Source organism: Esox lucius, chromosome 19, assembly GCF_011004845.1.
Source record: "Esox lucius isolate fEsoLuc1 chromosome 19, fEsoLuc1.pri, whole genome shotgun sequence".
In the NCBI taxonomy this organism is placed as follows: Eukaryota; Metazoa; Chordata; class Actinopteri; order Esociformes; family Esocidae; genus Esox; species Esox lucius.
The window spans coordinates 9,192,436-9,208,284 of NC_047587.1; the positions used below are offsets into that span (position 1 = coordinate 9,192,436).

General features: G+C 43.2%; 1 protein-coding gene across 3 annotated transcripts; it reads right to left on the reverse strand.

Annotated features, from left to right (window-relative positions):
• Nucleotides 1–687: 687 nt before the first annotated feature.
• LOC105018244 (leucine-rich repeat-containing G-protein coupled receptor 5-like) lies at nucleotides 688–15,548 on the reverse strand. 3 transcript variants are annotated; one of them, XM_013138828.4, is made up of 17 exons: nucleotides 15,218–15,548; nucleotides 11,333–11,404; nucleotides 10,934–11,005; nucleotides 10,085–10,156; nucleotides 7,512–7,727; nucleotides 7,208–7,279; nucleotides 6,437–6,505; nucleotides 6,277–6,348; nucleotides 6,068–6,139; nucleotides 5,895–5,963; nucleotides 5,736–5,807; nucleotides 5,530–5,595; nucleotides 5,362–5,433; nucleotides 4,993–5,118; nucleotides 3,043–3,185; nucleotides 2,885–2,953; nucleotides 688–2,092 (listed from the first exon to the last, which is right to left on the reverse strand). In XM_013138828.4, exons 1-17 carry the CDS (start codon nucleotides 15,445–15,447, stop codon nucleotides 1,050–1,052), a joined length of 2,607 nt encoding a protein of 868 aa, XP_012994282.2. In that variant the 5' UTR covers nucleotides 15,448–15,548; the 3' UTR covers nucleotides 688–1,049. The 3 variants fall into 3 exon arrangements, with proteins under 3 accessions (XP_012994282.2, XP_012994284.2, XP_012994283.2); XM_013138830.4 differs by lacking the exon at nucleotides 15,218–15,548 and adding an exon at nucleotides 11,993–12,144; XM_013138829.4 differs by lacking the exon at nucleotides 6,437–6,505.
• Between the last annotated feature and the right edge of the window lie 301 nt (nucleotides 15,549–15,849).

Consider the following 15,849-nt stretch of genomic DNA (forward strand, 5'->3'; position numbering starts at 1 on the left):
ACAATGACTAGTTTACTTTGATATTTGTTTAAGTTACTTAAAAAACAAAACAATTTCCACATGAAAATTTGAAGGGCCGGCCATGGTGAAAACAAAATGGCTGCCTGCAAAAGTATTCCTATTTGGGCTCTGTCATCATTGTCCCATGTATTTTGAGGCTGCCAGCCACAGAGACTGCTGAATGCTGTGATATCCTCTCTGCCAGACAGTCAACCTGTGGGGAAGACCCTTTAAACGCACCAGTAGACGAGGACAGTCATAAACATATAGTAGATTAAATGTTCTCATGTGCAATTTTGCTTTTGTAAAAAATATATAATGATTAAAACAGTATTTGGGACGAGCCAAGGATGAAAGTCTTACAACTGTTTTGTATGTTGATTTTGAATTTGTTTATATTAAATTATTTTCTAATGAATTTTATTGTCCTTTCTTCATTTGCTGTGTCAGACTTCATTGTGTTTGGTTTGGAGTGAACCTTGTCAGCTGTGAGAAAGTGTTTCATTTGTTCCATCAAGTAGCTACATGAAAGTCAGACTGTTAAAAACATGATCCCAGCAATTACATTTTACCAACATAATCTAAGCAATTAGATTTATCAATGACACACTTCAAACAGAACCTTTTATTCAACATACTCCATGACAGTAACAACTTCTAGAATATTTTTGTCTGAATATTTAGTCTTCAAAATATTTTGGTCTTTGTAATATTTGATTTCCACTATGTGCCAAATATAAAAATAATATTTAAATATCAATTTGTAATAAAATATTCTAAATATGTCATTTGTTGTAGTATTGGTAACCGTATATTGTCCGCATACACTGATTTTTATCTTGAGTATTTCGAGAGTTTCATAAAAACGGTTACCTAGAAGAGCACAATCTAATGGCCATCTCAAAGTCATCTGTACCATGGTCCATATCTCACGATAACCTACCAATCCCTGTACAAACTGTTTGGTGACCAGCATGCACCTGGGACTACAACTGATGGGGGCAGGGCCTTTCGTACCGATAAGCAGTTTGGTGTGTGTGTGTGTGTCCCTACATAGTGGGAGACACCAGCGCTTGCAGGGAGTCACATGACTGTTTCTCTGCATCTTCGGAGTCTACCGAGACAGAACCAGTGCTGTGCTGCCCTATCTTCTGCCTGTATGTCATCCAACAGAGAAGCCTGTTCAAGTCCTCCTTGAAATGGGGGCTGATTAGGATATAAAGCAGGGGGTTGAGACAGGCGGGCAGAGGGGCCACCAGGAGCAGGACGGCCTTGGTCACCTCTGGGCTGGTGAGGACAGAAAGCCGGAGGAGGGAGAAAAAGGACAGGAGCGCCACGGGAAAGGAGAGCAGGCAGTTGGTGAGCAGGAGGCAGGCCAGCAGTCTGGTAACAGAGCACTCGCGGGCAGTGACGACGTCCTCCTCCGCTGTCCCATCATCCATGTGGCAGTAGAGACGCATATAGGTGCCGGTCATCAGGAGGTAGCACAGGGAGTTGAGCAGGACCAAGGCCGTGGCGTAGCTGTGGCCCAAACAGGAGGAGGGCGTGTAGGGGGAGGCCATCGCTATGCAGGGGGACCAGAGACCATACTCACCCCTGATGAGGGGAGGCAGGATGGCAATGGCTCCAGCAAGGACACAGCAAAGGGCTGAGATACCCTGAGTACCCCGCCCCCCCAATGGGCGCCTTCTCCTGGTGCAGGTCTCTGACCTATCTGAGCCCTGGACGGTACATCTCCATCCGCGCTCTAAGACGATTGCTGCCAGCAGAAAGACACTAGCCTCTGCGGAGAAGATGGACAGGAAGTCAAAGACCCAGCAAGCAGGCCCATTCCCCAACCATGGGCCATACATGGTGAAGTGGTCGAATGTAACGGCGTCCAGTACAGCCAGGGTGGCACTAGAGAGGCCCGTGACGAGATGGACCCCAGACAGCATTGCCAGGAGATACTGGGTAGGGGGTGTAGGAGATGTTGAGAGGACAATGGAGACGAGGACCAGGGAGTTACAGGCGAAGGAGAGGATGACGATGAGCCACACACCAGCACGCAATGGCCAGCTCCCAAACAGGCTCTGGCATAGCCGGCGTGGACCTAGTGTGAATAACCACTGGATTAGATGTGTACAGTCTCATTTCAGGGTCAATAACCACTGGATTAGTTGTGTAGTGTCATGTTAGGGTTAATAACCACTGGATTGGATGTGTACTGTGTCATGTTAGGGTCAATAACCACTGGAATCGATGTGTACAGTGTCATGTTAGGGTCAATAACCACTGGAATCGATGTGTACAGTGTCATGTTAGGGTCAATAACCACTGGATTAGATGTGTACAGTGTCATGTTATGGTCAATAACCACTGGATTTGATGTGTAGTGTCATGTTAGGGTCAATAACCACTGGATTAGATGTGTAGTGTCATGTTATAGTTAGCAATTTTTCCTAACCTTCTCCAGGTATGTCTTGACATAATTCTCTCAGGTATACAGAGATGTATTTGGACTTCATTGCTTGGTTTCTGTTGTCACATGCACTGTGAAGTGCGAGACCTTATATAGATAAGTGTGTTCCTTTCTAAATTAATTAAAGAAACATCTCAAGGATGAGCTCAATTTGGAGAGTCATGGCAAAGGGTCTAAATACTTGACATATTTTAGTTTCTCAATTTTCAATTTCAAAAAAGAAAAATGCACTTTATTATTATGGTGTATTGTATGTAGATGGATTATTTAATAAGAAATATAATATATGAAGTCTATAAAACAACAAAATCTAGACAAAGTGAGTGTCTGAATACTTTCTGAAGGACTGTACGCGTTGGTTCCATCCTAAAACTAGCACACTTGATTCAGCTAATTCATGGTCAGATTTGCAGGCAGACCTACCTGGAGATGGGAAACAGTGGACAGGGTGTTGGTGCTTGCTGTCTCCCTCTCTCTCCTGGTCTTCATTTTCTGTGACAAAAAAAAAGCTAGATTGGTTAGTTTTCACCATCCGAAACACAATCATGTTTGGAGAATGTTTCTTGAAGTAATTCCCCCACCTTGGCTGACTGCAATGTGTTTTTCTGTCACAGAGACAAGGTCTTCGGAGATGTTGGTTTTCCAAATGTAGCGGGACTTGGAGTTTTGACCAGGACCAGATACGAAAGCACAGCACTGGAAGGCATATGGCATCTCCACTACCCTGATAATGACAGGTACAAATGAGACAGTTGCACACAACCCCACCTGACATACAGCCCTACATTCCATCCTTCTCTCTCTCTTCTCTTTGAGTTCAAAGAGTTTGAAGAGACCCAGCCTAGTTGTTAATTCTGTTTCAATCGCTATGTCCAGGCGTTCCAATAGGCAGTACATCACTGACACCATTTGGGTCAGGAGAGTGTAGGGCCTCCAACGCATTACTTGCCTCATTGCACTCTAGCAACTCCCTTTGGCAGGCCGGCTCCCTGCAAGCTGACTCAACCATTGAAAAGTTTCTTCTGACGTACTGGTTTGACTGGCACATGTCCCAATCTTTGCCACCATGACAGGAGGTTGTAACCACCCACTGGGTTCCACAGAATGTAGCTTTTTTTTTTTTTTACATTTTAATAAACAAATAGTACTAACCAGCACTTGACATAAACTTTTCCAAAGTTACTAGCCACTCAGCATTTTCACTAGCCACCATTTTGTTGTTGGGAAATTATGTTTTATTTGTTTATCAGTGCTACATTGTAGCCTGTCTAGTTCACACTGTGGGTCCCTGGCATGCAAGGCAATAGGCCTAACACAAATGGACCAGAATCAAACACTATGTAGGTTGTGCTCATGGGATTTGTAGGGACGTAGGTAGTAATGTCACTCTCACTGCAATGAGACTACAGTTATTTTTATATATATATATATACACACACACGCAGGGGTTTTCTTGGCTCAAACCCTCGCACTCTATCGAAATACTTAATATATTATTATATTATGTGGCTACACACTTGAAAAAGACAACTATTAAATCAGCCTTGTGTTAAATCTGCCCTGTTGTCCATGTCCACGTGAGCAGCTAATGCAGGCTGCAATGTCCTCCCTAAAATCAACCAAAATATATAGCAATATATTTATTCTTAACATAGACCTATTAGCATCTTATTTAAAAAGAAATATGAAATCACTCATCAGCTATATAGCAGCCAATATTATTGCTGTCTATTTTCATTGTTATGCTATATTCTTGGTAATATTGACTTGCATAAAAACGAAACAGAAATATTACAGTCTTGTCTCGTTATTTTTCCCTCCATCCTTGCCTTGACGCCATATCATGAATCTCCCTCTCTTGACCTCCTTCATCTGTACTAGGCTCTGCTGCTGTCGCTGATCCAAAGTCTTTTTCACGTTCATATATTTATATTCTTAGTGACTTAAATAAGTTAATTGTATATTTGTTTCACTGTATATTGGATATATAGCCCAATGTTTTTGGTGACAGTACACACCCTAATCTGATTATCTTTTCACCAGTCATCTTCATTTATCTCGCCATCTGTCTTCAAATAAATCTGTAATTGTAGGCTATACTAGAAGTCACCTGAAAAGTAAAAAAAAAAAATGTATGTGGCTTGGGTGTAGTTTGAGGTTATTACGTTGAAATATTTTGACATGCTTGGGTGTGAAAGAAAACTAAGATCCACTTGTATTTCTGACGTTACTCATCTCTGCGATGTCAGGACCGGTGTGGTCCTGTACGCAAGGTTGCCAGATTTCATTGACAGTACGGCTATTCTCCCCCACAAAATCACGTTTTACCATGCCAACACGCAGAGGCAGTGCAAGATTTTGGTTTGAGTTTTGAAAGCTGGAAAAACCCTGTGTATAGATATAGAATAGTAAGAGTGACTGCGTTACCCGCCACAGCCGAATTCCACCCGCATTTTGTCGGGTGGGCGGGTGCCAATGTCAAGCCCTGGTACTAACATATCCATTACAGAATTGTGGATTCTGTCCATTACCTGAGTTTTGGCAGGCTCTGGGCCAGGAGCGAGGGCCTCAGGGCCGTGTTGCCTGCCAGCCTGAGGTGTGTGAGGTCCTGAAGACCTTCCAAAGGGACAGAGGACAACAGGTTGAAGCTGAGGTCCCTGAGGGAGGGAAGGAAGGGGGGGCTCAATGTAAGGATGCATCTCAATGGTTAAAAAGTGATGCTCTGTATTCGTCCAGTTGTTTCACGTCCATGTGGTTGACATGGACCATTAAAGCAAAGATTCTGTTTGGAATGGATGGACAGAAAGACGCTGACACGAAGAAGGTAGTATTTCAGGTTATGGACTTGAGTGTGTTAGGTTATGTGCAGGAAGAGGAGGTGGGCATTTCTTGTTACTCACAGGGTTCTGAGTTCAGTCAGCCCCAGGAAGATGTCCGCTAGAACCTCATGGATATGGTTGTGACGGAGGTCACTGAACACAGAAAACTTTGTCAACTCTCACCTGGATTTTAAGTATGTTTTGCTAGCTTGAAAAGACGTTAATACTTACACTGATGAAGCCACTTACATTTTCTGGATCTTTCTGCAGCCACTGAATCTTGGAAGATGCTGGATCAGGTTATGGGAGAGATCCCTGCAGGCATAAAAGAGATACATTTTATTGTATTTTATGGTTTAAATGCTCTACAAGATCTGCATGAGATATTTTAGTCTAGTGGCATTATTATTCATGTGAACTTCGAGCTATCAGTGTTACTCCGTTCTGAGACTTACAGCTGTACCAGGTTGGGCAGCAAATCACACAGGTTTCTGGGTAATGTAGAGATGTGTGTACCTGTCACAGCTCTGAACAGAAAGAGAGTACAAGAGACATGAACACAGTTCAGATCACTACATCACATTCTTCCCACACCAGCATTTTCAAGGACTTACAGGGTCTCCAGGCTGTTTGTGCCGGTCAGGTCTGGGAACTCTGTCACCTCTGTTGCTCCCCTGAGTGCTCTTCATAGGTGTCAAATACATAAATGAAGCATGTTTAAAATCACACATGCTTCTCACAACGTGTTCTCTTCTAAAATGAGTGTGAACAGGAAAGGGTGACTTACAGCATCTGGAGCTCTGGTAAATTCTGGAAGGCCGACTTGCCTACAGACTGGATGGGATTGTTGTAGAAGTATCTGTGGGAGACGAAATAGAAGAACACCACTGTCAAATGGATCAATATGATCTTTGATAAAAAATCAGTGCGAAAATATCATAATAATGATTACTTTTTCCTGATTACGTTTAGTCAAGATGACTCAGGATCACCTACATTGTGATGAGAGATGGGTTTCCCACAAAGGCATGCTCCGGGATGGATCTGATGTAGTTACTATGGAAAGTTCTAAGGGGCAAAGAAATTGACAATTTAGTCAAACTGACAGCGTTATTTCGCAAAGTTGCAAAACTGTAGGATTCTGTCTTCCACTCACAGCTCTTTGAGGTTGGGAAGGGCGCCAATGGCCATTGGAAACATTGTCAGGTTACTGTAGTTCAAATCTCTAACAGTCGAGACAAAAACGATACAAAGACACAAGATTGCAAAGACACAGCATCGCCCTTCATTCTACTTTCCCATCAAGTGTTCATATAGCTGTGTTCAAGTACAGTAAAGCTCTCTTTTTCGCAGAGCGTTGTGGAGAGATTACAGCAACAAAGGCACAACATGGGGTGCACACAGGACTCTTAGTGAAGTGAAGTAACAAGTGCTGTTAGCCTGGAGGTTGTTAGGCTATTGCCCTAAAAACCTCCCCTGGAAACATGTGCAGATAGACTGAGGGTAATTGGTTGAGTGCTGCATCATGCGGCCACACACTGTGACGCGCCAGACTGTTGTCTGATCGTTTGAACTGAACTGCTGGGCTGTTTAGATGTTTACATGAGACACATGCTGAGTTCTGTTCTGATGTGCACATCTATAGCAGGGCACCAGAGACCAATGTGTACCGCTGCAAAACAACAGCGTTGGTTTCAGACACGAAATACGGCGTGTATTGAATCTGACGATGAGTTGTTGTTTAGTTTACTGACAAACCCTTTGCCAAAAGCGTAGAGTTCAAAAGGATGAACATAAAACAGAAGTAAAACACTAGTAATAAACGCAAATTAATCAGTGTTTTTTTTCCTCCGGTAATTTCTGTACAGTAAGAACAAAACAAAGTCCAAGTCATAAGCAGATGAGGGTGCATCTGAGGTGAACTCACAGACTCTCCAGGCTGAGCAACCCGTCAAAACACCTCTCGCCCAGTGTCTGGATCTTATTGTTATGGAGATGCCTACGAGGAGATGAGGAAAGAGAAGTTTTTTGTTTTAGAAAGTGTAAAAACCCAAGAAAGACACATACGTTTCCACACAGCAGGAGAGAAAAAGAGGCTGCGCGTGCATGCGTGTACTAGGACCTAAAGAGGTACAGAGAATCCAAAAATACCGAAGGGGGGTGCTGTTTTTGAGGAGAGAAAAACAGTATGGACATGGAAGCCGTTTGGCGAATGCAGCAGAGCTACTCACAGGACCACCAGGCTGGTGAGGTTAGCGAAGGCCCGGTCTGGGACATGGGTGATGCTGTTGAGGGCCAGGGTGAGGGCCTGCAGGGTGGGCAGGCTGTCCAGGGCACGGACCGGGACCTCGCTGAGGGCATTATCATCCAGCCACAGGTGGCGCAGCGATGCCAGGCCCTTAAAGGAGCCCGCAGGCACACTGGTAATGCGGTTGGCATCCAAACGCCTGGCAGACAGAAGGGGGAAAGAGAGAGACGCAGTCAGACTTCAAATGAAATCCGGGGTTTGTGTCTGATTAATCATCCATTCCTCTTTATGAACTGTGCGTGTATTTTAGCTGATTCCTTCTTAGCCCACACACAGTGACATTTATCCCGTTTCTAAATGTCATTTTATGTGGGTGTTACTGACAATCGTTTTATAAACTATGTATCTGTTACTATTTTTTGTGTCTTATCTTCCATCCAAAATCAGTGCAGTACTTTATGTTGGAAATAAATTACACAAACATACGTAATAAATAAATAAATAATAATGACAGACATCTCGGAAAATACTGTAATCGATCACATAATCACACCAGTCGCCTTATCCATACATTTCTTTGGAGACACCATATTTATTCATTTCTCAACATTTATCTTTTAGTTTAGATTAAGCTCATATGCAGTATAAGCATTCTACCATCAACACACTAGTTGACATGGAGCGTGTATATCCAGAAATGTGTTGTTAGCATTCCCAGTACACTGCAAGAACGAATAAAAAGTTGCTTGGAAAAAGTGCTCAATCAATAAATGCAGATCTGCCCATAGTCATTTCTCACGCGAAAAAAAAAGTATCTCCATGCTGGTCTTCTTGTTCAAGAGAGTCATTGTCGATCAGGGAGGTCTGTGCATTCCTCGGATGCATGGTAGTAATTTCTGGTGTTGACGTTCTCTGCAGGGACACACTGTAGCTGCCTGACATGTGGCCATTCCCCCTCTGTCTTAACGTGTGAACCTCGGATTGGTTCGCCTAAACAACGCCGGCTGCAGTTTACTCAGGTCTGAGCGTTCGGCGTCCACCCGACTGAGCCGGAGGGCTGTGGATCAGGTAAACACACTTCGGGGATGCCTCAGGGATTTGTGTAATGACCACTTCCGGACCGGGGCGGAGGAGGAGTGTGTGTGTTTACCTGTGGATGGAATGTTGTTCGGAAACACGCTTTGGGGTTTCATGTGATTTTGATCACATCACATTTTCAAGCTAATGAAATTTAAAAAAAAATGTTTTGTTGTTAGAAATGGTCAGTGTGTGTGTGTGTGTGTGTGTGTGTGTGGCATCAATAGCAGAAAACATTCCCACATTACCAACCCTGTGGCCTTTTCCCAAAAATATTTACATTTGTGGCTCTCTAAAAGGGCATAACATAATGTTTTCTTCCCATGACTGTCACATTGTCTTTTCTGCCTCCAGAGGATAATACCTCCAGACTGTAAGAACATAAACAGAACACATGAAATAAGCCAGAAAATTCAGCTTAGCGTCAAACATGGTCTGTCAATCATCTGCGATCACCAAAATTCCTTCATACAAGTAGGGCCATTTTCCAGGGTGAAATGACTGAGATGGGGCACATGGAGAAGTTCTCCTGCCCTTAACCTCCTCATGAAGATATTCTCCTGCCCTTAACCTTGACATGGAGATGTTCTCCTCCCCTTAATCTCCACATGGAGATGTTCTCCTGCTCTTAACCTCCTTATGGCGATGTTCTCCTGCCTTTAACCTCCTTATGGTGATGTTCTCCTACACTTAACCTCCACAAGGAGATGTTCTCCTGCCCTTAACCTCCTTATGGTGATGTTCTCCTGCCCTTAACCTCCACATGGAGATGTTCTCCTCCCCTTAATCTCCACATGGAGATGTTCTCCTACACTTAACCTCCACAAGGAGAAGTTCTCCTGCCCTTAACCTCCTTATGGTGATGTTCTCCTGCCCTTAACCTCCACATGGAGATGTTCTCCTCCCCTTAATCTCCACAAGGAGATGTTCTCCTGCTCTTAACCTCCTTATGGCGATGTCCTCCTGCCTTTAACCTCCTTATGGTGATGTTCTCCTGCACTTAACCTCCACAAGGAGATGTTCTCCTGCCCTTAACCTCCTTATGGTGATGTTCTCCTGCACTTAACCTCCACAAGGAGATGTTCACATCTACACTTCTGGTTAGATGCAAACTGCCTTTCGTTGTACTGTACATGTTCAATGACATTAATGTTGAATCTAATCTAATGGAGATGTTCTCCAGCCCTTAACCTCCATATGGAGACATGTTCTCCTACCCTTAGATGTTCTCCAGCCCTTAACCTCCATATGGAGACATGTTTTCCTGCCATTAACTTCCATATGAAGACGTTCTCCTCTCATTAACCTCCATATGGAGACGTTCTCCTCCCCTAAAACTTCTTTGATCTACTCCCCTTCCTGTGCTTTATGCTCTGCCCCTTCTCTTATAGCCCGGTTCTGGTAAACCAGCTACTCATGAGGTGGACAGACAGTGGCAGGTGCTGTATTATAGTTTGATGGGCGTGGTGAGGTACTCACAGAGACCGTAGGTTCCTCAGGTTCTCAAGAGCATCATTTGGAACCCGCCTTAGATTATTGTTTTGGAGCATTCTGCTTAGAACAATCAGAAACAACACTTTAACAAAGATGAGTGAGGTACTGTATGAGTTAAGTACTATATGAGTAAGGTACTATATGACTAAGTTACTGTAAGGGTAAGGTACTGTATGGATAAGGTACTATATGAGTAAAGTACTACATGATTAAGGTACTGCATGACTAAATTACTGTAAGGGTAAGGTACTGTATGGATAAGGTACTATATGAGTAAAGTACTACATGATTAAGATACTGCATGACTAAATTACTATAAGGGTAAGGTACTGTATGGATAAGGTACTATATGAGTAAAGTACTACATGATTAAGATACTGCATGACTAAATTTCTATAAGAGTAAGGTACTGTATGGATAAGGTACTATATGAGTAAAGTACTACTTGATTAAGGTACTGCATGACTAAATTACTGTAATGGTAAGGTACTGTATGGATAAGGTACTATATGAGTAAAGTACTACATGATTAAGATACTGCATGACTAAATTACTATAAGGGTAAGGTACTGTATGGATAAGGTACTATATGAGTAAAGTACTACATGATTAAGGTACTGCATGACTAAATTACTGTAAGGGTAAGGTACTGTATGGATAACGTGCTACCCAAGGAACATTCTATATGAGTAAGGTACTGTATGAATAAGATACTGTATGGATAAAGTACTATATGGGTAAGTAACAATATGAGTAAGGTACTATATGAGGAAGTTAATGTGTGGGTGAGGTACTGCATGAATTAGATACTACATGAGTTGAAGTATTGCTTACAACACTTTGAGATTGAAGAGGCCAATGAAAGCCCCTTCAGGGATGTCTGTCAGGTGGTTTCCTGCTAGTCGACTGCAGGGAGAAAATACACATTAGAATGTGGTTGTGGGAAAAACAAATGCACACTCATACACACGTGACTCATACACGCAAACACCATTAAATTACAGTATAGTACAACCGGCTGACTGTCCAGATCCACCGATTCAGTCCCATTCCATTAGTAGCACCATTAGTGGACCTGTTCCATTAGTGGACTTGTTCCATTAGTAGCACCATTAGTGGACTTGTTCCATTAGTGGACTTGTTCCATTAGTGGACTTGTTCCATTAGTGGACTTATTCCATTAGTGGACTTGTTCCATTAGTGGACTTATTCCATAGGTGGACTTGTACTCACAGCTCTTGGAGGAAGGGCAGGTTGGACAGGGCTTCACGGGGCAGCAGAGTGATGTTGTTCATGCTCAGATCACTGAAGGGGGAAACAGAGGCGGCGTGATACAGAGGAGCTGTCTGTTAACATAACATGAATGTGTTAGAGCCACAACTGGGCCCTCCAGCTGTCCATTCCACAGATTGTACAAGTCATCGCACTTCTTGATTGATATGCTATTAACATTCTTAAAAACCATATGCAATCGTACAACAAGCGCAAAGACGAGCCCCCCGGAATCCCACTTTTCAACTGATATAAAGCACAACTCGTCCTTCCCTCCTCACTTCAGCGGTCCAGAACCACTCTCAATCACACAAAGCAGTGGAAGACTAAAGAGACATTGTAACTCATTCCCCAAAGAACAGGGCTTATGGACACAAAAACACAATCTTCGACTGTTTTTTGGTCACTCTGTATTAGACTGATGCATCGCTCCTGAAGGTGGTCCACCAGACATGCAGACCACACAGCCCAAAGTGGTCCCAAAACAGTAGGTACCGGGTGATAAAACTCACAAAGATTTACGGGGATGCCCAGCTGCCCAGGACATTGCCCTACAGTGAAATTAGCTCAACTGCTTTTTGTCCTTGCTATGTCAGTGTCAATCCAATGCAATCCCCTCACCTTCAAATTGGAATACCTCCAGTCGCCCCTTTCTGTTGATACGTGCCACCACTGCTTGCTGTGGGTCCGGATCGGGACACTTGGGCCCTTTAATCCACGGGTTAGGCCCTCAGATCAGTGCCAACCTCTCCAGAACTATAAACCTTCATCAACAGAACACACCGGCTCACTGTGAGCATTCTGAAACTGTGCCCTATCTTTACGACGCTGCAATCTAACAGCATGTACCCGGGAAGGGGCAGAGCCTCCTCTTGCCCGGGGAGGAAAAAGCTGCCTCTGCGCCTGGCGCATGTGCAGACTGGTCCTAACGCTCTACCGATACAGCCCTGCGTCCATATTCACAGGAACAGGTCCGGACAAGGGCGGCGCCCTGAGCAGAGCATGATATAAACGGAGCTCACTTTTGAACCAGGACAACGCAGATGTGGCCCTAGTCAAAAAACACAAGGCCATCTGGTTCAACCAACCAGTGAAATTGGACTTACTGAAACATGTTACATCTGCATTGCAGCCACTTACAAGACACTTTTATCCAGAGTGACTTTCAGCAGTCCATGCACACATTTCTAGCTACGAGGTCCTGCTTTTATGTACATGCTTTGACATGATTAACAAGATTTCAGTCATTAGTCTCTCGTTCAGAGCCACCCAGCCAGACTCCATTTCATAGCAACAGTGCTTTACCATTTGTTTTAGTAACTGGGGAAGCGGAGGGGATGAACAGGCCTACTGGTTGCTGGGGATGATTAGGTGGCCATGATAATGTAAGAGTCAAATTGAAAATGTATGGTTTAACACCCCTTAGGATTGTTAATGGCCCCAGAGTCAGGATACTCATTTAAGATCCCAGTGTCTCGCTTCAGAGGCAAGCCAGCAGGCTCTATGGTACTCAGGCACGGCATACCGGACGAAACAAGCAAAAGAATAGTTTGCATTTGTAAAGAAACGTGATATCTCACAATCTTTCTTGTAAACCTGGCTTCATCTCATTAACCAGCAATTGGCCAAGCTAAGCTCAGGATAGTATGTTACATTAAAAAAGAAACACCTAAGAAAACCATAAAACACAGTGCTTATAGGGGAATTCCCCAGGTGGATAGTTAAATTGCAGCTAAGGTTGCCAATAGATTTATACATTTTTAATTGTGAATTGTACTACTTAGAAAAAGAGCATACAATCTGAGAAAAAAAGGACAAGCCCTGAATTAAAGCACCTGAAAGGTGAGGTTTCTAGGGACGTGTATATATTTATATATTTTAGGAATGAGCTAAACTTGGTAACTTTTACAGTTAAGAGCATACTGTTCATACTGTTTGATTCAATCAGAAGGGATGTGTTGTACTAAACACAGCAACACCCGAGGGCTTTGGAAGTTCCAGTACAGCAGGAGTTTAGATTTGGTCACAGGGACAGAGGCCTAACATTATCTGTGCAGAAAATATAAGGAGGGATTTGTCCCCTCGTTTTAGATAGTGATGGACAATGGGAAAAGGGCTGATGAGAAGTTGACAAAGGCTCTGATTCTAAGTGAATTCCTTAACATTTCACAACTAAGACCCTCTGACTTTTCAAAGGGTGTCGTGACACAAAGCTTGCTACCACATAACAACTATGTTGCTGCTGAGCTTTCACTTCCTGGAAAGTTGGGATGTTCATCGATAAACTTTGAAAGAGAAGTCTGTAAACTCAGAACTTCTGAAACTTCAAATTATCTTCTTTACAGCTTTTTCAAATAGTCTCAGGTCCAAGGCAAATCAACCCCGGAATGTTCTTTAATTGTAAAATGATGCACGCAGTCCAAAAACAGAAAGCTAATGCAATGATCCAGTCAGTCATGGTGTGGGACCACAGAGGATACAATCAGAGAGGAAATTAGCGGAAATGCCTCCTCTATGTCCCTCATTCATTTCCTTTTGATAAAAGGGTTACCATCTGCAATAGCTGTCTGCTGTAGGCATCGCCATACATGTCATGCTGGAATGTGCAATCCTGAGAGGCCAAGGTGTCTGTAAAAACATTACATAATATACCAAGAATCTATACAGGTCTGAAGTGAAAGTAATGCTTCTATGTTAAAATTGGCGGCATAGCATTTTTGTATATTGAAGTATTTTACATCTAAAGGATTGGATGAGCACCAGAGGAACATTACATTTGTGTTGCTGAGTGTGAAAAGTGAGAAGTAGCATTACTGACTGACACAATCATACTGTTCATAGGCTTTTGTTGGTGACAGAGAGGCACCGCAGGGCGAGATTTTGTCTCTCCCTCCCCCTTTTTATTTTCTCTCTAACACTTTCCCCCGCTCTCTCCTCTCTCCTTGCCTCCGGTCCCTAACAAAGAACCCCTTTGCCTTCAACCTTCAGTTAACTACTTGCTATATTGTATGTATGTCAGGAATCCATAGCATTTCCTATGAAAATCCCAAAGTTCCTGCCAGACTTTCTCCAGCAGAGAAAGTGTTAATAAGTTGCCTTTTCACACACGCGCGCGCGCGCACACACACACACACACACACACACACAACATAAATGTTTTAATATTCTCAAGTCACTGGCCTGACTCCGCAATAGATTAGACAGTTGGTTCTTCAACTCAAATCCAGATCCATTACAGTAATCCCACTTAAGGCTGGCATGGGTAAGGGTCAGTGTGACCTAACAGTGTCCCTGCACTCGAAGGACTTCCGCTAAGCCACAAAACATACTGCCGTGGCCCGTGCCACCGAGATGAACTGATGAACCACATCCAGAGCAGCGATGTACAGCGTAAGAGAACGACCACGGGAGAGAGAGGAGTCACATACAAGCAAAAGGAAACATTCCAGAGACAAGCTTTAGGATTAAGAGTAAAATTGTGATCTACAAAGTTTGCTTTTGTCTTTGGTATTTTATTAGTTTATCCGTTGCTGAAAAGACAGGTGCAAACCTGTGTGGAGGGCATCCATAATGCAGTCAAGTTAAATGCTCTCTCATCTACCTGTTTAGCCTACTGTTGTTTAACTGTTTATTCAAATGTATACATTATTTTGAGTTTATATTTCAATAGAAACGTTTGTATTTACCTTTTCATTTGTCATTAGTAAGGAACTTTATATAAGCTCTGTGAATTCTATGGATTTTTTGATTGAATCACTGGTTGCTGATATTAAGGTTCATTCAAATCCAACAGATGGAAGCACCGAAACATGTTATGCAAAGTATAGATTGTAATTCGAAACTTACAGGTAGGACGTAAACATGCTCAACTTTGAGGGCAACTGCACAAGACCGAGTTCCACACACTCCACGCGTAGAAGCATGCCGTCGTCTTCACATTTACAAAGTGACGGGCAGTCGGTGTCAAGAACCGCGCTCCGTTCAGTAAACGCGCAGTCCGCCACTCCAAGAACAGTAATCATAATTGCTAGAATCCTCATGCTATCTGTATCCCCTTTCCCTTCTTCAGATAACATGTCGCAAATGTAATCTAATGAAAAGCGTGTCCCCTCTTGGCTAGGCCTACTTTGGTTTGACTGGTTAGACTAGAGGGAAATTCATGCCACCGCGCGTCATGACGAAGTCCATTCAATATTAGACAGATGTTGTGGGCCAAAGACAAGTAGGGAGGAGGAGCGCGCGCTGTATCGCTATTACCATTTCCAGTGTGGGCTTTTTCTGCGTCCTGTAGAAGACTGCCATCTTGTGGCGTGTTACAGTACTCTCTCTGAGAAGTACAGAGTATTGTGAAATTTAGAGCCGCGAACGTGAGTATGGAATCGTAATTTTTTCAGTTCAGCTCCATGATTAGTTTCTATTAACCAAAGAAAAGTCGACAAATGAGAAGAGCGAAGATGTTAGTGCAGCAACACCCTGAA